General features: G+C 46.3%; 1 protein-coding gene across 1 annotated transcript in view; it reads left to right on the plus strand.

The window, feature by feature from the left end:
- The window catches only part of LOC126263528 (serine-rich adhesin for platelets), a 245304-nt gene that overhangs the window by 13547 nt on the left and 208010 nt on the right, over window positions 1–23747 (plus strand). Inside the window, exons 2-3 of the mRNA XM_049960622.1 lie at window positions 6106–6267; window positions 8753–8942. Coding sequence (XP_049816579.1) covers window positions 6106–6267; window positions 8753–8942 — 352 coding nt within the window. The remainder of the gene's footprint in view (window positions 1–6105; window positions 6268–8752; window positions 8943–23747) is intronic.

The following is a 23747-nucleotide window of genomic DNA, read 5'->3' on the forward strand; positions in this document are numbered from 1 at the left end:
ATGCTGTTCAGAAGAGGTCTCTACCTTCTCGTACTCTTAAGGATTATGGCCAACCCTGCAGGATTCATGGTGTCAGAAATTAGTCGAATCCATGCCACGTCGTGTTGCGGCACTTCTGCGTGGTCGCGGAGGCCCAACAAGATACACGCAGGTGTACCAGTTTCCTTGGCTCTTCAGTGTATTTGATGTTATGTAGAGTGGACCGAGCGAGGTGGCACAGCGGCTAGCACATTGGACTCGCATTCCGGAAGACGACAGTTCAAACCCGCATACGGCCATCCTGATTTAAGTTCACCGTAATTTCCATAAATCGCTTCAGGCAAATGCCGTATTGGTTCCTCTCAAAGGGCACGGCCAATTTCCTTCCACATCCTTCCCTAATTCGAGGTTGTTCTCCGTTTCTAATTACATATGTGTCGACGGGACGTTAAACACTAATCCCCCCTCCCGCTTAATGGACAGTGGGATGGAGCATGGTGTAACCTATGTACCCATATCAATGCTATGATTGAAATACAGGGTGCCCATAAAGTAAGTATCCATTTTCATTCTCCAGATGTGCTACAACAAAATAGACATTATTTTTAAAGAGAGTAGCTAACACTGTTCAGCATGTCCACCTTCATTGGCAACACACTGTTCCCATCGCCGTGTGTTTGCGTGGAACATACGCTGTAACATTTGAGAGGTTGTTAGCAAGCATGCCTCTCGTATTCGCCGTTTCATTTCATTCAGGTGTGGCACACTGGTAGTATAAACTCGGCTATTGATGAAACCCCACGCGAAAAAGTCCAGGGGAGTGAGGTCGGGGAAGCGAGCAGCCCACATACGACCTGCAGCTCTTCCTATCCACCTGTTAGGAAAGGTCTCGTTCAGGTACTCCCGGACAATGTTTGCATGGCTGGGGTGGTCCCCATCTTCTTGATTCATGACAGTGGCAAGGATACCTTCCTGTTGCAACTGTGGCTCCAACAACAACTGCAGCGTGTCCAGGTAGGTTGCTCCGTTAATTGTGTTTTCAGCAAAGATAAACGGCCCATAGATCCTATCTTTCATGAGACCAAGCCACACATTCACTTTGGGAGAGTCCCTTTGCCACTCAGTGCATTCATGGAGTTGCTCCTCTGCCCAAATCCGGAAATTGTGTTTGTTGACGACGCCACAGACATGAAATGTCGCCCCGTCGCTGAACATAAGATGATTCATCAGGTCCTCCTCGGCTACAGACTCCAACAGATCGTGACACATGGCTGCTCGTGCCGCATGGTCTTCATCCTCTAGATGGTGAAGCACCTGGATATGATATGCTTTCTTTTTAAGGGGCTCCGGAACGCCCTATACTTGCAATGTTAAAATAACGCTTATAAATTACATCTTTCCTCACAAAGTATTTGAGGTAGGAAGTTGAACTTTTTACAGATTATTTATTGGAATATGGGCTACAACTTAACACAGGGATTTTACAAAATTTTAGTTCAGTTATTAAAGATGATTTTTTTTCAATTGTAATGAAAATTCACAACATTTTTTTGCAATTTTTTATTTATATATTCAAAAATATACAGTTTTTTGGAAAAAGGCTGTGTTAAATTATGCAGAAGGTACTGTGTAACATTTACTGAAAGTTTTAAACAAATATGTTTGGAAGATCCTTAGAAAACATGTAATTAGTATGAGAAAATAAAAGTTTTGGGAATCGAGCGACAAAGATTGGATTAACTTTTTAGTGCATTCCAGGTCCATAGGATGGATTATCTTCATCCTCTGCAAACTCCTCCTCCAGCTTCCTCTTGTTCGTCCTCCTGTTTACCCTTGCTTGTATTTCTAGACTCTTTACAGCCCTGTCTGCAGCCCGAAGGCGTTCCTTGTCTAAAGCAAGCATCGCTCGTACCATGTTAGGACCTATCTTCATTCCCATATTTCTAAATACCTTTGGCTTTCCAACATTTCTCCTTTTCTTAAAAGCCTTCAGAGGATTTCTAATAACTTTACTTTTACTCATTATTATACGTGAACAAAACAGAGACTCAAGAAACAGAATTAATTACGAATATTTTTGAGATAACGACAGAGTAAATAAACATGAAACAATCGACAATCACACCAGCGATATATATTGAACCATCGCAGGTTAGCCACAACACATACTTTATCTCACATCACTAAAATGTACCTGATGAACACGGACGTTAATAATAACACCATTTGACAGGAGTTTAACAGCGCCACAATGGGTCACGAGCATGTAGAACACATTTTTAAAAAAATTTAAAAATAGTTGTAGTCTTCGGAATTGAATAAATTATATATCTATTAAAAGGTAATAGTCTGCAGATTCAGAAAACGCAAAAAAGTAAAAATTGAACTTTTCATGATTTTGAGCCTTTCCGGAGCCCCTTAAGGGTGTAGTGAAGCAAATTTCCGCACTGTGGATTTCGGCATGGATTGTTCACGACTCAGCCGGCGGGTAGATGCCTTTGGACTTATTTCGATAGCTTCCACACACGCTGTACAAATTGTGGGCCGACCGGTGGTCACCCAGCGCGTCTCTCGTCCGCTAGAGACCCCGTACGCTGGATTCTGTTGACGAGCTTCCAAATGACAAGTCTTGTAGGGTCATCCTTCCGATACTTTCTCTCAAACAGCCTCTGGATCTCAGCATAGGTTTCGCCAGGTAAACGATGTTTCAGAGTTGTGATTCTTTCGGAAATTGTTACCATTGTGATCTCTCTTCACGTTACCTGTAACATAAATAATCCACATCCACATTTTCCGCAAAATGGTTACTTACTTTATGGGCACCCTGTACTTCTTGTGTCTGATCAGGATAGTAAAAATCGCAACTGACAGCAATAATAGAAGCGCTAATAGCAGCGGACGGCGGTACAACACGGTTTTCGATAGACAGAGAAAGTCTTTACGGGCGGGAGTAGGTCAGGTTCGCGTGTGCTAGAAAGTAGCCCCGCTCGTATGCGCGCGTTGAACTTTAAAGCGGCGGTAGCGCGAGGACTTGTAACGGGGTTCCCGGAAGGGGCGTGGCACGGCGCGGCCGTGATCTTTGCGGGCCGCGGGTCGAGCCTCTGCTGTGCCAGGCACCCCGTACCCTCTATCGCTGTCTCTGTGGACGCGGGACTCCCACTGCGCATGCGTCTCTCGCCTCGCGCGCGCATGCGCCCTTTCGGCTCGCTGGCCGGAGAAGGCCGAGCTTACTGTAGCTGCCGACTCGGTTGTAGGGGAATCGTTGTGACGCAGCGAAGGTGTCATTTCAATCGAAGGGCAAGCCACTAGTATGCGTATCCCTATTCTTGTTTATGTTGATTTCGGGCATAGCCAATCTGATACCAGATACAATTCTGTGACACAGGAGCCAATTCAGGAGATAAGGTGGTCGTTACGGAAAAAAAAATTCAGTACAAATGTTTGTACATTTACATATACAGGGTGTTTCAGAAGTGATTGTCAATATTCAGGGATATGACAGCAATGACCATTCGAAACAAAAAAGTCGAGTAAACATGGGTACTAAAACTCGCACATTAAGAACTATGACCAGTTCTTGGATACTGTCAAGCAAATCTCTTCTACTGCAAGCTCTTTGCTTTCCCTATTTTGGGAAGCGGTAATATGTGGACCAACACAAGAAAAAAAAATGTTCACTAAATATCTGCCCTAAAATGCATACCTTCGAAGTTTTAAGCACATGTTTATCTTCGCTACTTTGAAACACAACTCTTCTAATGGAGAAGTGCTCATAACTTTTAAGGTATGCATTTTAGGGCACATATTTGCTGGATATTTCTTGGTTTGGTCCATACTACCACTTCCCAAAATATGGAAAGCAAAGAGCTTGCAGTAGAAGAGATTTGTTTTACAGTATCGAAGAATTGGTCATAGCTCTTGATGTGTGAGTTTTAGTACCCATGTTAACTCGACTTTTTTTGTTTCGAATGGTAATTACTGTCATATCCCTGAATATTGACCATCACTTCTGAAACACTCTGTACATATTTTCAAATTTCCAATTAACTTTCGGAGAGAAAAGTAGCATCTACATTGTTGTTGTTGTTGTGGTCTTCAGTCCTGAGACTGGTTTGATGCAGCTCTCCATGCTACCCTATCCTGTGCAAGCTTCTTCATCTCCCAGTACCTACTGCAACCTACATCCTTCTGAATCTGCTTAGTGTATTCATCTCTTGGTCTCCCTCTACGATTTTTACCCTCCACGCTGCCCTCCAATGCAAAATTTGTGATCCCTTGATGCCTCAAAACATGTCCTACCAACCGATCCCTTCTTCTAGTCAAGTTGTGCCACAAACTTCTCTTCTCCCCAATCCTATTCAACACCTCGTCATTAGTTATGTGATCTACCCATCTAATCTTCAGCATTCTTGTGTAGCATCACATTTCGAAAGCTTCTATTCTCTTCTTGTCCAAACTATTTATCGTCCATGTTTCACTTCCATACATGGCTACACTCCATACAAATACTTTCAGAAACGACTTCCTGACACTTAAGTCTATACTGGATGTTAACAAATTTCTCTTCTCATCTTTAGAGCAAGAACTCAAAACGATGCACTTTCACGTTTGGCGATAAGCACTTTTCTAACAAGGATAATTGCTATCGGGCGCCCTCACCGCGTACGCAAATCAGCGGTTCGTTACTTTGGCGAATTACATGTCCCAGGCGTAGGGGTATAGAATGCCACATACCTCCACAAACCTACTATCAAACTATCGGATCCCTGATACCTAGAATCAGTGATATATTCCGTTTCAAAGACGGACAAACAAGCTATTAAGCAATTGGTCATAATGTTTTGGTTCATCAGTGTACAGTCTGGGCAAAATGCGCGCCATGATTTACGCTGCCCTACATTACTATCTACATTACTAAGGGTTAAAACATTCACGCAGTTCCAGTTGCAAGTTGCCTATGTAACGGCTTGCGGGGGCAATATAACTTTCATTTTCAGTATTTCATATAATTATTGACCAAATTTAATAATTGAAAATGATGTCGTAATCTACTCATTAAAAACTATAACCTTATGTTAAAAGATTTCACATAATAAAACAAGTATTAAAGGAAGAAACTCTGTGTACTTGTTGGGCCAGCCGGCCAGAGTGGCCCAACGGTTCTAGGCGCTACAGTCTGGAACCGCGCGGCCGCTACGGACGCAGGTTCGAATCCTGCCTGGGGCATGGGTGTGTGTGATGTCCTTAGGTTAGTTAGGTTTAAGTAGTTCTAAGTTCTAGGGGACTGATGACCTAGAACTTAAGTCCCATAGTGCTAAGAGCCATTTGAACCATTTTGTTGGGCCAGCGTAGATCATGGCGCGCATTTTGCCCAGACTGTACACTGATGAACCAAAACATTATAACCAATTGCTTAATAGCTCGTTTGTCCGTCTTTGAAACGGAATATATCACTGATTCTAGGTATCAGGGATCAGATAGTTTGATAGTAGGTTTGTGGAGGTATGTGGCATTCTATATTTACGCCTGGGTCATGTAATTCGCCAAAGTAACGAACCGCTGATTTGCGTACGCGGTGATGGCGCCCGATAGCAATTATCCTTGTTAGAAAAGTGGTTATCGCCAAACGTGAAAGTGCATCGTTTTGAGTTCTTGCTCTAAAGAGGAGAGGCAGGTTGCTGGCTTGTTGATGTACAGAGTATCTAATAATAAATCAGTACTTAAATATACAGCTTTAAAACAAGCAGTATATTTACAATGTGCAGCCGATATTTTTATACGACTGTACGTCGATATCTTCCCCGTCGATACATCGATACCTTTCTCGATATATCGGTGCTAGACTGTACCTGCTGTCGACAGCGGAATACAAACCGCAGAATGTTGAATAATGGAAGACAGAAAGGGAAAGACGCTCAGTGCGGAAAACAGTAAGGGAAAGGGTGACCTTCCAGATGTAGACGGAAGCGCCTGAAAGAAACACCACGACCTTCGTTGACACGCTCACACAGCAACGTTCTTCAGACATGTATTTTGAGTGAAAAATTCAGAGCCTAACAGACAGGCGGTAGGACAGACACATCTCCGTATTTGAAAATCACCTCTATTCGGTTTTAGTTGTTCTAGTTGGAGGAACTTCCGCAGTTGGGTTTCCGCAAAGCAGCCGAAGGCCCGGCAGCAAGCACCGCCCCCGCCACCCCCGCCGCGGCAACCACCGGTCCCTTCCGCGTTCCCGTCCAGCCCAGCTGGAGAGCTGGGCTGACCCAGATGCGTCCGCGGTGCCTGGCAGTGCGTAGCCTTGGTGCCTGTCGTCTTTATAAGGCCGGCCTGCGTCGGCGCCAATCAGTGGAGGCCCTGCCTATTAAGGCAGGCGGGCTCCATTCCGCGGGTATCGGGCCGCTCGTCTGCGTTCCTGCCCCACAGCGGAAGTCTGGAATTCTCTTCCAGGAAAAACTGTCAATACCTATTCTGTTGCAGGAGTCTAGACTTCTTCGTAGTAAAAAGGTTTCTTGTGATTAACTCGCTGACATGATGAGCTCGCATCAGAGAGAGAGAACAGGCCACGAAGTAACTAGCTGGCCAAGGTTCTCTTAGAACAGTAGCTACCTCCTGTAATGCCAGCACGTCACAGAGGAAGTGACGCGCCATTTAGGACGCAGGAGGCAAAAACTCGTCCGACCATCCAGATTTAGATTCAACATGATTTCCTAAAATCATTTCGCTTGAATGCTTTGATGGTTCCTTCGAAAATGCCTGCTCCATTCTTGCCCAGTCCACGATCGTGCCCCGTCTGTAATATCCTCGTCGCCGACATCTAATCATATATATAAAAAAATAAAATAAAAGAAACACACAAAAGAGGAACAAAAAATTAGCAAAGCACAAGGAACCGTTTGTGCGCTATTACGTTTCAGACTGTGTATCCATCTTCAGCTCCTGTGATTCTTACATCGCCTACATGTGTCTTTCTATTTGATTTCTTTCCGCTGGAGGGCAGACGACGTTCCTATTGACAAAGTTTAGAAGAGTGGCATTTGCAGCTACCTGCACAACGATTCTACTGCCACCAAGGTACATTTCACACCAGAACTGGGAGGACAAGGCAAGAGAAATTATGGCTCGTAGGGAAGCGTATAGACAGTCGTTTCCCCGCGCTCCATTTGTTAGTGGAACAGGGAAGGAAATGACGTAGTTGTGAGACAAGGTACCCCCTACCATGCACCATATTGTTGCTTGCGAAGTACACTATGTGATCAAAAATATCCGGACACCGGGCTGAAAATGACACAAGTTCGTGGCGCCCCCATCTGACATTCAATATGGTGTTAGCCCACTCTTAAACCTTCATGCCAGCTTCCACTTTCGCAGGCATACGTTCAATCAGGTGCTGGAAGGTTTCTTGGGGAATGGTAGCCCATTCTTCACGGAGTGCTGCACTGAGGAGAGGTATCGATGTCGGTCAGTGAGACCTGGCACGAAGTCGGCGTTCCAAAACATCTTGAAGGTGTTTACGGGATTGAATTCCAGATTACCCCGAGGGCGCCACGAACTTTTAAGTCATTTTCAGCCGGGTGTCCGGATACTTTTGATCACGTAGTTTATATGCACTGTTAAGGAGAAAATGTTTCATTCAGTAAAGCATTCTGTTGCAGAAGGCATTCTGTAAGGTGTTCTATAGGATTAAGGTCAGGACTCTGGGCAGGCCAATCCATTACAGGGATATTATTGTCGTGTAACCACTCCGCCACAGGCCATACATTATGAACAGGTGCTCCATCGCGTTGAAATATGCGATCGCCATCCCCGAATTGCTCTTCAACAGTGCGAAGCAAGAAGGTGCCTAGGACGTCAATGTAGGCCTGTGCTGTGATAGTGCCACGCAAAACAACAAGGGGTGCAAGCCCTCTCCGTAAAAAACACTACCGCACCACAACACCACCGCCTCCGAATTTTACTATTGGCACTGCACACTCTAGCAGATGACGTTCACCGGGCATTCGCCATACCCATATACTACCATCGGATCGCCACATTGTGTACCGTGATTCGTCACTCCACACAACGTTTTTCCACTGTTCAATCGTCCAACGTTTACGTTACTTACACCAAGCCAGGAATCGTTTGGCATTTACCGGCGTGATGTGTGGTTTAGGAGCAGCCGTTCAGCCATGAAATCCAAGTTTTCTCACCTCCCGCCTAACTGTCGTAGTACTTGCAGTGGATCCTGATGCAGTTTGGGATTGCTGCGTGTCGCTCTGGATAAGTGTCTCGCTATTGCGCATTACGACCCTCTTCAACTGTCGGCTGTCTCTGTCAGTGAACAGACGAGGTCGGCCTGTACGCTTTTGTGCTGTACGTGTCCATTCACTTCATTCTCACATCGGAAACAGTGGACCTAGGGATGTTTAGGGGTGTGGAAATGTCGCGTACAGACGTATGACACAAGTGACACCCAATCACCTGACCACGTTGGAAGTCCGTGAGTTCCGCGGAGCGTCCCATTCTGCTCTCTCACAATGTCTAGTGACTACCGAGGTTGTTGATATGGAATATCTGGGAGTAGGTGGCAGTACAATGCACTTAATATGAAAAACGTATTTTTTTGGGGGTGTCCGGATACTTTTGATTACATAGTGTGTGCATGTAGATACAGAGCGGTTACAGCTCAGCACGACAGAATTGTAGCCGAGGAGGACATTCCGAGAGTAAACGCGCGAAGGCAAGAGTAAGAGATGAATCTGTGTAACCGCATGGAGGTGCTGGGTTGGCGCAGGGTACGGGAGATGAAGCAGAGCTCTGTGAGCAGCAGACGGCCAGCCTAGTTGGGGCAGTATGTGGCGGCGGGTGCTACCGACGGCGCGCCGGCCGCTGGACAAGGCGGCCGCTGTCTGCAGCCAACAGGGCGGACGCGATGACGTCACACAGTGGGCGCAGGCGACGAGGGGCCCAGTCTGTCTGCCCAAGTGCGTTCATCGTAGGGCAGCGCACACTTCTTCCGTGCAGCGCGTTTAAAAATCGTCCCATATTCTTAGAGAAGAAACTAATGGTTAACAGGGGACCTAAAGTCCAGGCCACATTTCTAGACTGTCAGAAGGCTTTTGGCGTCGATCCTCACTCACTACTTCTAATCAAGTAGAGTGCCTGCGGAATATCGTCTCACTTGTGCGACTGGATTAGTGATGTCTTCTCAGAGATCACAATTCGTAGCAAGTGAAGGCGAGTCATGTGGTGAAGCCGACGTGATATTTGCGATTAACGAAGGAAGTGTTAAGCTCCTCTGATGTTATGTTTGCAAATGATGCTGTCATTGGTGCAGCGAATTATCAAAAACACTGGTGTCATAGACGCATTGGTGTTGTGTGCACTTACATCGTCCTGCGTGAAATAACTGTATTTCTAATATAAGTCTTCGAGGTTTCCCGGCGAGGCGTTGTCGTGTTGATTAATCGGATTTCTGCCGATTATTCGCGTCTTTCCTGGACGTTATTTCAACCTCGTGGCTCGCTGTCTTCTTCAGCTGCTGCCTGATACTGATTCCATTGTAGAACGAGTCCGGCATTTATGCCTACGTTGTGCTAGGCGTTCCCTCTGCGGTCCGCGCCGGGTCTGGCGCTCTGTCCGTGGTCTGCGCCGACCAGTAGCAACGGCTGTAGCATTTTCTTCTAACGGCTGCTGTTCCGAACGTTGTGCGCGTAATTTGTGGTTATTATCCGTTGTCAGTATAGCTGAAATAAGTTCTGAATGGCGTCCAAGCTGTGCTAGACGTTTTATCTTTGTCGTCATTTGAGTCCTTCTGTTACCGTGCTGTGTCGTGTTACCCGTTCCGTCCGAAGTTCTTGCCTCCCAGGAGCCGCTGCAGCGTCATTTTCAGGCCGATTGTGTTCAAATTGTCGCTCGAGACTCGGAAGAGCGTCCTCAGATGCCATTTCACGTACGTCCTTAGTTACATGTACTGGGCTGTCATCTCTAATTCCATCCTTGTGTCCCTCGGAGTCTGGATGTTGTCTACGTTGCGTCTTCAGAAGATCGAGTGCTCGGTTCCAGGCCGAGCTCAGCTGGAAACCGGTGTCTCGTGCAGGAAAGACGCGAATAACCGGCATAAATCCAATTAGTCGTTATGACAACTGTATTTCTATTTGCTTAGGTGTTAGAGCCCGAAAACCACGAAAACAAAGTTACAAATGATTCTTCTGTCGCCTATAGCTCGAATAAAGTTACTTTATGATCGGTAAATTGCAGTGGGGATGAACAGTGTTGCCATTGCGTGTTTTCTAAGTACTGCCTTTGAGAAAGAGAACACCACAGTTTCATTCGGTTGCAACAAGAGATAAATTTCAAGAGTAAACAATCCGATTCTGAGTCGACCACAAAAGGTGCCCGAGATCGCTTATCCGCTTCGACCTCTTTCCCCCTTGCCTGCCAAATGCTAGCGACGAAAATTTCTTTCGCCACCGGGATTCGGCCGGCCGCGGTGGCCGAGCGGTTCTAGGCGCTTCAGTCCGGAACCGCGCGACTGCTACGGTCACAGGTTCGAATCCTGTCTCGGGCATGGATGTATGTGACGTCCTTAGGTTAGTTAGGTTTAAGTAGTTCTAAGTTCTAGGGGACTGATGACCTCAGATGTTACATCCGATAGTTCTCAGAGCCATTTTTGAGCCACCGGGATTCGAACTGACGCGTTTTCCTGGACTACTTCATCTTCGTTCCTGGATGGATGAATATTGGGACGTACAGGTTGGTGGGAAATTTCCGTTACAGATTTCTAGGACCTGAAGAGGGGAGTGAGTACATCGTATTTTGAATAGGAACCCATGTCCCGAAACGTCACCCTACGAGACTACAGAGCGTCAAAGTTATAGGCGCGGGCGTCTGTAAATATACGTATACACGGGGTGATTCCTTGATGATGTTACAGACTTTCTAGGATGATGGAGAACGATGAATGTATTAATTTGAAGTAAGGATCCCTGTACCGGAAACGAACGAGGCGAAAGTTATAAACGAAAACCGTTCTGATATCTCTGACAGTTGAAAACATGTACCGGTTCATGTGTTGCGAAGAGTGTAGGGCTGGTAACTTTCAGTCGTGGTAGTGTGGACAAAAACGAGAAAAATGTCCGATAAACGTGGGCTCTAAAGTGCGTACCTGAGGAGCTATGAACACTTGCTTGCCGGTCGGAGTGGACGAGCGGTTCTAGGCGCTTCAGTCAGGAACCGCGCGACCGCTACGGTCGCAGGTTCGAATCCTGCCTCAAGCATGGATGTGTGTGATGTATTTAGATTAGTTAGGTTTAAGTAGTTCTAAGTTCTAAGGGTCTGATGATCTCAGAAGTTAAGTCCCATAGTGCTCAGAGCCATTTTTGAACACTTGCTTACAAGGGAACCTCCCCATTGCACCCCCCCTCAGATTTAGTTATAAGTTGGCACAGTGGATAGGCCTTGAAAAACTGAACACAGATCAATCGAGAAAACAGGAAGAAGTTGTGTGGAACTATGAAAAAATAAGCAAAATATACAAACTGAGTAGTCCATGCGAAGATAGGCAACATCAAGGATAATCTAAAGTCAGGAGCGCCATGGTCCCGTAGTTAGCGTGGACAGGTGCGGAACGAGAGGTCCTTCGTTCTAGTCTCCCCTCAAGTGAAAAGTTTTTCTTTATTTTCGCAAAGTTATGATCCGTCCATTCGTTCATTGACGTCTCTGTTCACTGTAATAAGTTTAGTGTCTGAGTTTTGCGACCGCACCGCAAAACCGTGCGATCAGTAGACGAAAGGACGTGCCTCTCCAATGGGAACCTAAAACATTTAATCGCAAGGTCATAGGTCAACCGATTCCTCCACAGGAAAGCACGTCTGATATATTCTATACGACACTGGTGAGGGCATGTGCGTCATATGACAGGAATATGTTGTGGACCCACCTAACTTGTAGACTTGGCGAATGGGTAAAAAGATACTTCTACCTTGCCCGATTTAGGTTTTCTGGTGGATGTGATAATCACTCCCAGAAAAGTGATGAAAACATAAGAGTTTGTCACATAAACTGCAACAAATGAATGCAACAGTTTCACAGTCGCACAGTTTTCCCTGTGCTCTGTCAAAACATATGTTTTTAACGTTTTCAAATTTTTCCGTGTGTAGACCGTCAAATCCTGCATACGTCCAAGCAAATCTGAACATGTCCTGGAATTTTGGAGGGCGAAGTTGATTTTGTGTGAGTGCCTGAACTTTGATAATTGTCTGGAAATAAAAAATTAAGCTTCTAACTCGACGGAAGATTTGAACCAAGGACCTCTCGTTCCGCAGTTGCTCACGCTTACCACGGGACCGTGGGGCTCCTGCGACCACGCTATCCTTGATGTTGCCTATCTTGCGCATGGACTACTCAGTTTGTATATTTTGCTTATTTTTTTTTCATAGTTCCACACAACTTCTTCCTGTTTTCTCGATTGATCTGTGTTCAGTTTTTCAAGGCCTATCCACTGTGCCAACTTATAACTGCAGCAAATTAAAGAATCTGAGTGAAATATTTAATATTATAGCTTTGTATACAACTTGTAGATCTGAAGATGACCACAGCAGTGGTCGAAACCGGTCAAATGGCTCAAATGGCTCTGAGCACTATGGGACTCAACTGCGGAGGTCATTAGTCCCCTAGAACTTAGAACCAGTTAAACCTAACTAACCTAAGGACATCACAAACATCCATGCCCGAGGCAGGATTCGAACCTGCGACCGTAGCGGTCTTGCGGTTCCAGACTGCAGCGCCTTTAACCGCACGGCCACTTCGGCCGGCTCGAAACCGGTCAGCTTGATAAATAAATCGTGATCAAGACTGTTTTTAATAGTAAATATTTAATGAGCCGTCTTTATCATTTATTTACCAACGTTTTCCGCAGATGGTTTTGAAAGGTGACATTCTATTTGTTACGAAATAGGCGCTTCAGTATCCAGTGTTGCTGAAGCAGATGGCGCTGGTAGTCCTGTATACAAGGGTGTATTGACATCAGTCCGTGGTAACGCTCTGTAAGATATTAGGTGAGAGCCGGACCCAAGTTGTTCTTATTACTATGCAGAACCTGTCAACCAGATCACCCGAACGCAAGGTATGGATGTGAATGAAGACGATGGGCACTCCAGAAATTCCGGAAACCTGACAGCTGCTGACAATTCCGTGGAGACAGAATGAGAATGGAGAGTGAACTGTGACCAGACCGGTTTCTGGAAGAGCGCCGAGGAAGACGCGGCAGTCGATTTGTTCGCGGAAGAAGCAAGTGGCGGGAGAGAACGGCGCCCCAGTGGGCGAGCAGTGAGTAAGTTGGCGCTAACGCGAACCAGATGTCTGCGTCCGCTGACCCGACCTGACCCGACCTCGGCAGCTGTTTGTTTCTGCCGGTGCGGCCAGACGTCTGCCCGCCCGCTCGCTTACACTCCATCACAGATGCGTCGCCTTCTTGCACTCGCCGCACCGCTTCTGTAATCGCCAACAGATGTGTCCGCAGTACAGGGTTATTACAAATGGTTGAAGCAATTTCACAGCTCTACAATAACTTTATTATTTGAGATATTTTCACAATGCTTTGCACACACATACAAAATCTCAAAAAGTTTTTTTAGGCATTCACAAATGTTCGATATGTGCCCCTTTAGTGATTCGGCAGACGTCAAGCTGATAATCAAGTTCCTCCCACACTCGGCGCAGCAAGTCCCCATCAATGAGTTCGAAAGGATCGTTGATGCGAACTCGCAGTTCTGGCACATTGTGTCTGTTCACTTCACCATTAAGAAAAAATTTTGCTTCATCATTGAAAACAAGTTTCGCACTGTACGCATCCTCTTCCATGAGCTGTTGCAACCGCGCCGAAAATTCAAAGCGTTTGACTTTGTCATCGGGTGTAAGGGCTTGTAGCAATTGTAAACGGTAAGGCTTCTGCTTTAGCCTTTTCCGTAAGATTTTCCAAACCGTCGGCTGTGGTACGTTTAGCTCCCTGCTTGCTTTATTCGTCGACTTCCGCGGGCTACGCGTGAAACTTGCCCGCACGCGTTCAACCGTTTCTTCGCTCACTGCAGGCCGACCCGTTGATTTCCCCTTACAGAGGCATCCAGAAGCTTTAAACTGCGCATACCATCGCCAAATTGAGTTAGCAGTTGGTGGATCTTTGTTGAACTTCGTCCTGACGTGTCGTTGCACTGTTATGACTGACTGATGTGAGTGCATTTCAAGCACGACATACGCTTTCTCGGCTCCTGTCGCCATTTTGTCTCACTGCGCTCTCGAGCGCTCTGGCGGCAGAAACCTGAAGTGCGGCTCCAGCCGAACAAAACTTTATGAGTTTTTCTACGTATCTGTAGTGTGTCGTGACCATATGTCAATGAATGGAGCTACAGTGAATTTATGAAATCGCTTCAATCATTTGTAATAGCCCTGTATCTGCGATACTTTTGCGCAGGCTGTTTAACAAGGCGTTGCACAATAGCCTACAGGTAGGAAGAGGCGGGCTGCATTCGCCGCATACGCTCCAGCACGCTCTTCGGGCTCTGGGCGGGTGGCACTCGCGATGCAGTGCGAGAAAATCGTAGCAGCATTTAGTACGCCAGTAGCATCGGCCCACAGAGCTGTGCGCAAACTCGTATTGAAACCGCTCAAAGGATCGGGTGTGCGTCGCCTGACCAGACACTTGTTGCCGGACGTGAGTATTCTGCAAAATGGCTGTGAGCACTATGGGGCTTAACATCTGGGGTCATCAGTCCCCTAGAACTTAGAACTGCTTAAACCTAACTAACCTAAGGACATCACACACATCCATGCCAGAGGCAGGATTCGAACCTGCCACCGTACCAGTCGCGCTGTTCCGGAATAAAGCGTCTAGAACCGCTCGGCCACCGCTGCCAGCTGAGTATTCTGCAACTAATTATTGCAGACTCTGTGCATGGTGGAATAGTATATATGGAAATTCTGCATACGAATTTGCAGAGTAGTCTACTTGGATTCCTGAACATTCTCTTTATTTACTTTAAAAGGCTCTACATGATACGAAAACACACGTGTGGGTCCAATTAGTGCAGCTGGAATGACTGGACGCACCTCTTTCCACCAAATCATAACGTCAAGTAAATTTTGTTGTGTTGACGTTTCGCCGCGCGGGATTAGTCGAGCGGTCTAGGGGGCTTCAGTCATGGGCTGTGCGGCTGGTCCCGGTGGAGGTTCGAGTCCTCCCTCGGGCATGGATGTGTGTGTATGTCCTTAGGATAATTTAGGTTAATAGTGTGTAAGCTTAGGGACTGATGACCTTAGCAGTTAAGTCCCATAAGATTTCACACATACGCACATACACAAACACACACAAGTTAAGTCCTATAGGATTTCACACACATTTGAACATTTGTTCGTCAGCGAGTCGAGTGATGGGACATAGCTGTAAGCCAGTCGTAGTTACTTATTGAGCGCCATGACTTCAACACTCTGTTGCTTGTTTTATAAAAGCGTACACAACATTTTCACGTATGCCTGACTGGATATTGGTAGCACTGTCCCCCGCCACAGTGATCAATCCATCACAAAGTTTTTTTTATTCAAGCTAAATGAAAATGTAGCCTTTTTTCGGAACTGGTAGTTGTTCGAAAAAATTCGCTGAAAAAGGCGCATGCTGAAACTATTCCAACGTCGAGTGCAAAGATTGTATGCTTATCCACGTGCGAATCCCAATGACAGGAGCATGACATTAGTGCGGTCGGTGGTGGATGTCATCAGTTGAAGGAAATTATTCAGCCTGACGCACCGGGAGGCAACAGACAGGCTTGGTAAACCTGAAATACACTCGTGTTTTGTCGTATAATGAAGGTAAAAAATCGCAACACCAAACGATAATTAATGTAGAGTAATGAATTTTCGGGAATACATTTGTGTAGGCAACATACACTCCTGGAAATGGAAAAAAGAACACATTGACACCGGTGTGTCAGACCCACCATACTTGCTCCGGACACTGCGAGAGGGCTGTACAAGCAATGATCACATACACGGCACAGCGGACACACCAGGAACCGCGGTGTTGGCCGTCGAATGGCGCTAGCTGCGCAGCATTTGTGCACCGCCGCCGTCAGTGTCAGCCAGTTTGCCGTGGCATACGCAGCTCCATCGCAGTCTTTAACACTGGTAGCATGCCGCGACAGCGTGGACGTGAACCGTATGTGCAGTTGACGGACTTTGAGCGAGGGCATATAGTGGGCATGCGGGAGGCCGGGTGGACGTACCGCCGAATTGCTCAACACGTGGGGCGTGAGGTCTCCACATTACATCGATGTTGTCGCCAGTGGTCGGCGGAAGGTGCACGTGCCCGTCGACCTGGGACCGGACCGCAGCGACGCACGGATGCACGCCAAGGCCGTAGGATCCTACGCAGTGCCGTAGGGGACCGCACCGCCACTTCCCAGCAAATTAGGGACACTGTTGCTCCTGGGGTCTCGGCGAGGACCATTCGCAACCGTCTCCATGAAGCTGGGCTACGGTCCCGCACACCGTTAGGCCGTCTTCCGCTCACGCCCCAACATCGTGCAGCCCGCCTCCAGTGGTGTCGCGACAGGCGTGAATGGAGGGACGAATGGAGACGTGTCGTCTTCAGCGATGAGAGTCGCTTCTGCCTTGGTGCCAATGATGGTCGTATGCGTGTTTGGCGCCGTGCAGGTGAGCGCCACAATCAGGACTGCATACGACCGAGGCACACAGGGCCAACACCCGGCATCATGGTGTAGGGAGCGATTTCCTACACTGGCCGTACACCACTGGTGATCGTCGAGGGGACACTGAATAGTGCACGGTACATCCAAACCGTCAACGAACCCATCGTTCTACCATTCCTAGACCGGCAAGGGAACTTGCTGTTCCAACAGGACAATGCACGTCCGCATGTATCCCGTGCCACCCAACGTGCTCTAGAAGGTGTAAGTCAACTACCCTGGCCAGCAAGATCTCCGGATCTGTCCCCCATTGAGCATGTTTGGGACTGGATGAAGCGTCGTCTCACGCGGTCTGCACGTCCAGCACGAACGCTGGTCCAACTGAGGCGCCAGGTGGAAATGGCATGGCAAGCCGTTCCACAGGACTACATCCAGCATCTCTACGATCGTCTCCATGGGAGAACAGCAGCCTGCATTGCTGCGAAAGGTGGATATACATTGTACTAGTGCCGACATTGTGCATGCTCTGTTGCCTGTGTCTATGTGCCTGTGGTTCTGTCAGTGTGATCATGTGATGTATCTGACCCCAGGAATGTGTCAATAAAGTTTCCCCTTCCTGGGACAATGAATTCACGGTGTTCTTATTTCAATTTCCAGGAGTGTATATTTATACAAGCAGGTCATCGCAAACATGGTTGAAATTATTACACCTGAGAAACATTTCTTTCTTTTATCAATAAGCAGGAACATGAAGGGCGTATAATGTAATTCTATGAGCTACACTATCAAGTATAATGATCTGATACGTTTCTGTTTATCCAAAACACTCTTGCAGTACTCAAGAATAGGTCGCACCACCGTCCTATATGCGGCCTCATTTACAGGTGAACCACTCTTTTCTAAAATTCTCCTAATAAACCGAAGTTGATCACTCCCCTTCCCTACAACCAGTTCTCACATGCTCGTTCCATCTCATATCGCTTTGCAACGTAACGCCCACGTACTTAAAAACTAGTTGACTGTGTCTCTAGCAGGACACTAGTAATACTGTATCCGAACATTACTGGTTTGATCTTCCTACTCATCACAATTAACTCATATTGCTCCACATTTAAGACTAGCTGCCATTCATCACACCAACTGGAAATTTTGTCTAAGTCGTCTTGTAGTAAGGCAGGGCTTAACAACTGGCCGGTTTTGAGCGCGAGTACTCGTGTCTGCTCAGGCACGTGCTCGCGAGCAGCTGCAAAGTCGTGGAGTAGGGAGGGAGGGGAAATGCGCGCGCACGTTTGAATAGGGCCGCAGCTTGCCTATTGAAATAGCGCTGACTGTGTAACGTTTAAAGTACTACGATCAGCTCCAACAGTCACTTCGCTGGTTAAAAATCATGTCAAGTCGCCGTTGTGTAACCCCTACCATGCTTTCGTAGTTGGGAGGAATTGTATCTGTTTACAGAAAAAGATGGTGTTGCAAAATGTTTTGTATGTCACAAAACGCTGAATTCTTTTAGGAAATTTAATTTGCAGCGACATTATATGTCGTACCACGCGAAAGACTACGGAAGTGGAAAATGTGATGGACCAGATCGTGCACAGGAAGATATTAAACTTAAAAGAAAGCTATCCGAAGAAGATCTGGACGACGAAGGAAAATCAACTGAGGCAGCTCTCAGAGTGAGTTACACAATTGCTTTGCTTTTAGCAAAATCCCTGCGCCCCTTCACTGATGGCGATTTAATAAAAGAATGTTTGGTAGTTGCAGCGGAACATTTGTGTCCATCTCAAGTTAAACAGTTTCGGATTGTGCCATTATCTAACATGACCATTATGCGTCGCATACAGGACATGGCAGACGACGTCCAGTGCCAGCTTGCAAATATCTGTATAGATTTTATGGCTTGATTCGTCCTGAGCTGCAACTAGAAATTCTTGACCTGCAGTGTGACAGAGAACACAGAGACAAATTTCAGAACAAGAAAAACATTTTGGAATTCTACAGACACTTCCCTCAGGATAGATTTCCCCGTTTGCACAAACTGGCGGCTACAATAATATAAATGTTCGGTTCCAGGTATGTTTGTGAACAACTGTTCTCTGCAATGAAATGTAACAAGACGCGCCTGAGAAACGCATTGTCTGATCGAAATTTAAACTGCACGCTGCGCCTACGATGCACAAGAACAATTACTCCGAACATAGACGCAATTGTAAAGGGCAAAAAGTACAAGATAATCGAGAATCCCACACTTCAGAGACACCTTTTATTGTGTAATAGTCCACAAATTAATACGAATGTAGAGGCATACACTAAGCTAGTAAAATTATGTGGCACGTGTACATTCTCCTTTATTTGTTTCATTTGTCGCAGTAATAATTCGTGAGTGACATCCCTGCAGGTTGCCGCGGATTTACATTGACTGGCGGCAGCTGTTGTGTGCCCCACGTGACTCTCCCCACTCTCCGCTCTGGTCCGGTAGTGGGGGTAGCGTGCTCGCGCTGCTCCGTGCTCGCGCCTTGCTGCTCACAGCTTGCTCCGCGAGCACGTATGTTGTGAAGCCCTGATTTACAGTGTCTACATTCCTGACAAGTCTTCTTGCAGTATAGCAGAACGGACACCCAGGTTCTCGTAGCCGTGTTACATGACTTCGTTCAAACACAGTGAGGTGTTGATACTGGCGTCTTTCTCACCTTAAAGGCATTCTCATCACGTCAGATCTCAAAGGTAACTAAAGTGCGCGTCATTTAAGACGGCGGCCGAGTTTAGGTTCGTTCTGCGCATCTGACGTCACAAAACATAGTCAGCCAATGAACAGAGAACGACGTTGCCAGAGCTCGACTGCAGTGCAGATCACGGACGAGTGTCTTCTGTTTTAGAAACGTTCAGTCATAAATAAAGTAATTGAACAAAAGCAATGTCTTGATAGCAGACTTTCTTTTATAGAAAGTTTGGAGAAAGCATTCTTTATACCAATTGCTTCATATTCTATTAATTAATTAAACTAAACAAGCAATAAGCCTCCTAATTCAGGCGATAGCAAGGAAAGGTGTTTGTTTCTCACTAACCGCTTTTTCGCAATAAAGAATAGCGATAATTGTTTATTTCCTATTGTACTTCGACGAAACGTGAGTAATTCATACTCATACCAACAGTATTTTGGGTGACATTATAAAGTCGTCCGGGAGTTTTATTGGATGACGAGTTGCGTTAGCGTAATGGTTAAAGTGTTTGGCGTCTGAGCGAAAGGTTCTAAGTTCAAACCTTGACCAGTGCTTAATATTTTCTTTATTTAAAAACAATATCGAAGTGTCTTGCTTCATGAATTTTATTCGTTTGAATGTAATTTTTTGAAATTTCTGGTGGCAACTAAAATCGACCATACGGAAAGTATACGCTATGGACTTTCGCCTCTGCAAACTCTTCAAAATTTCGTGCAATGGTTTACTACGTCTAATGCTGCACAATAACTGCGTTGAACATCGAAACAAAATTAAGTCATTTGTGGGGGGAAGCTAACAGTCAAGAAAATGTGTAAAAAATCAAATTTTTGGGCCAAATAGTTTTTGTGAAATCGAATGATAAACTGTGTCAAAGCGGTGTGAAATCGAATGATAAAGTATGTCAAAGCAGTCCAAACTCCATGTGTCTGCACAGGCCAGCAATGCAGTGATGACATAATAGCGCACAGCGCGGAATGCGGGAAGCACGTCTCTGTAACAGCGAAATGGTTAATGCGGCCGTGGTGGCTTTACTTCATAAACTGCGCGCTCACCCCTAAACGTAAGTTGGCGAACTATACTACGACGCCGCTTCTCTTGGCGCGTGCGTCGTTTGCAACTGGCAACGCAGCAATCTCCCGCGTCTGGGCGGGCATGCGCGAACCGCCAAGATAAAAGGATTGAACTATAACACTCACGACCGCTACAACAAACTTGATTTGCAACCTCATAGTGACGCTGTCACCGCCAGTCTCATGCGGCTGGCGCGAAATTTGAAGACATCATGTTTCAGATGTAGAAACACGCCTACCAACTTTCATTCACGTCGCACAACTCCTTTTTGATGTTGCGATTTCTTCCGTCAGCGAATGCCCGCCTGCGTTCCCCTGAAGCGCTCCAGGTTTCCGTTCTACTCCCCTGCTATACAAGCCAGTAAACCCGTAAGATCAGTGGATATCGACATGAACCAGAGCGGCGGGCTGCTACGGCGCCCCGGCTATACCTGCGCTCGCTAGTCTCGTAACGGCTCGCACTGCACTTGACTGCGCTCGCTCTATTACCGGCGACCTACTCGCACGGTATGTTCCTAGCGACGCGCTCCCGACTTCGTCCTCCTTCCCTGCTCGTATACACTGCCTGCCAGTTCTGCTCACATCCGTTCTGTATGTGCGCCCACTGTGGCTGTGTGTCAACACATTCCTCACGTCCATACTTCATCGCTGTTATTTATAATTGAGCATCAAATAAAACTGCAAGTTTAGTGGTTCAAAATGGTTCAAATCGCTCCGAGCACTATGGGGCTTGACATCTGAGGTCATCAGTCCCCTAGAGCTTAGAACTACTTAAACCTAACTAAACTAAGGACATCACACACATCCATGCCCGAGACAGTATTCGAACCTGCGACCGTAGCAGTCGCGCAGTTCCGCACTGAAGCGCCTAGAACCGCTCGGCCACAGCGGCCGGCTGCAAGTTTAGTGTCCGCAATCACTGTTTACTTATTTCCACGACGCATTTCGGAGGTTTAAACCTCCACCAGGTGAATTTAGTGGATTAATACTACATGTATCTGTTGTCTTAATTTTGAATTCTTTCTTAATAAGGCCTTCAGCCGTTATTGTAGCTTGTGTTACAGTCAAATTTTTTTTTAAATGATTGTTTTTATAAAAATATTTCCTTAAATAAAGTCTATGTTTTTACTATGCAACTAATTAGGCCCCGTTCGCAACTTTTCCTAAGTCTCACGTTTCACTTTCCTAGAAATGTTCACATTTAAAGCTAGCTGTACTGTTGTCATCGTTGTGGTTTCCGGTCCGATTATTGGTTTCATGCAGGCCTCTGAGCTAGTCTACCCTTCATCTCTGCATGACTGCTGCAACGTATATTGAGGTGACAAAAGTCATGGGATAGCGATATGCACATATACAGATGGCGTTAGTATCGCGTACACAATGTACAAAAGAGCAATGCATTGGCTCTGAGCACTATGGGACTTAACATCTATGGTCATGAGTCCCCTAGAACTTAGAACTACTTAAAGCTAACTAACCTAAGGACAACACACAACACCCAGTCATCACGAGGCAGAGAAAATCCCTGACCCCGCCGGGAATCGAACCCGGGAACCCGAGCGTGGGAAGCGAGAACGCTACCGCACGACCACGAGCTGCGGACAGCAATGCATTGCCGGAGCTGTCTTATGTACTTAAGTAATTCATGTGAAAGGTCAGCCGCTACTTCCCTTCCATGTCCCTCGCTTCGTAATTTCTGTACGTGTTTTGAGAACATTTGGCTCCCTGTATTTATCTCTGTTACCTTCTGAATTTCATACACTGTTTGCGAGTCAACATTATCAAAAGCTTGATATGCTGTTAATGTAGGTTTCTTTCTAAACCTATCTTCTAAGGTAAATTATAAAGTCAGTATTGCCCCGCGTGTTCCCACATTTCTCCGGAACCGAAAATGATCTTAACATAAGTGCTGCAAAATTTCAGAATTGGTCTCTGAAATTCCACTAGTTAAAAAAACCAATGGCTTTATCTGAGACGTTTCGCTAGATACAGATCATCAGATAGTCATGATCATGTAGATATTCAGATTAATAAAGACACGGTGTAACTGATACAGCTGATAGTCTGCCATGACCGCTGTAATAGTTACAACGTGTCTTTATTACTCTGGATACCTAGATGATCCGCCGGCCGGAGTGGCCGTGCGGTTCTAGGCGCTACATTCTGGAACCGAGCGACCGCTACGGTCGCAGATTCGAATCCTGCCTCGGGCATGGATGTGTGTGATGTCCTTAGGTTAGTTAGGTTTAATTAGTTCTAAGTTCTAGGCGACTGATGACCTCAGAAGTTAAGTCGCATAGTACTCTGAGCCATTTGAACCATTTGAACCTAGATGATCATCACTATCTGATGGTCGATATCTAGCGATACGCGTCCAATGAAGTCATTGTTTTTTTTTTAACTAGTGACATTTCATTTAGCGACCAATTCAGCAATTTTGCAGCACCCATATTATTCTGCAGTATGCTTGCATTCTTGCTGCGTGACTGTATGTCACAATTACAGTCTAAACTGATTTTCCTCAGGGGGAGCCTCCACCATTTCTTCCATTCTTATGTAATTCGTGTCAGTATTTCGCATCTATTACTTACTGAACTGATGGTTTGGTAGTATGCATATCTGTCAGCCTTCTTTGGAACTTGAGCTGAATACTATTGCACTCATATTCGTCGTGTTCAACAAACGTCTTTTTACTTTTGATCTAACGGAAAAACGCACTTGCACACATACCCACCCATCCAACCCCCCCTCCCCCCCCCCCACACACACACACACAAAACTACATAAGATTATTTTAGTATCCGCTAAATTGCCGAATTTTATATCAGCACGTGCCCGACCCGCAATTTTAGATAGCCAGTTGCTTCTATACTAGAAGACGGAAAGGCGCGTTTATGAGTCGTGACGGAGTACATCGCCCGTAACTGCTACACACAGACGTAGCACCACTGCAGGGTCGTAACGGGGAAGTCGCGCTGCTGCGACCTTTTGAGAGGCGTGACGTGTATACGAAGAACCGTAAACCAGATTTGCGAGTGCCTTCATAACGGCCAAATAAACGTTTCCGACATTCTTCTTCACGTAGGCGTTCACTTTATGTACAGAGGATGACGAGACGAGCAATTTTCCCTGCGACACAACGCTGCGCTAAAATAAGCAGAGCACGTACCGGCACGTTTCGCTGCAGGTAACGGCCGCCGGTAAGCTCTTACTGCAGTGAGGGCGACATCCACAGTCCCTTATACAAGTACACGGCTCACGCTTCGTGCCTACCTCACCGACAGTTTCATAGCGAAACGTCATTC

Source organism: Schistocerca nitens, chromosome 6, assembly GCF_023898315.1.
Source record: "Schistocerca nitens isolate TAMUIC-IGC-003100 chromosome 6, iqSchNite1.1, whole genome shotgun sequence".
In the NCBI taxonomy this organism is placed as follows: domain Eukaryota; kingdom Metazoa; phylum Arthropoda; class Insecta; order Orthoptera; family Acrididae; genus Schistocerca; species Schistocerca nitens.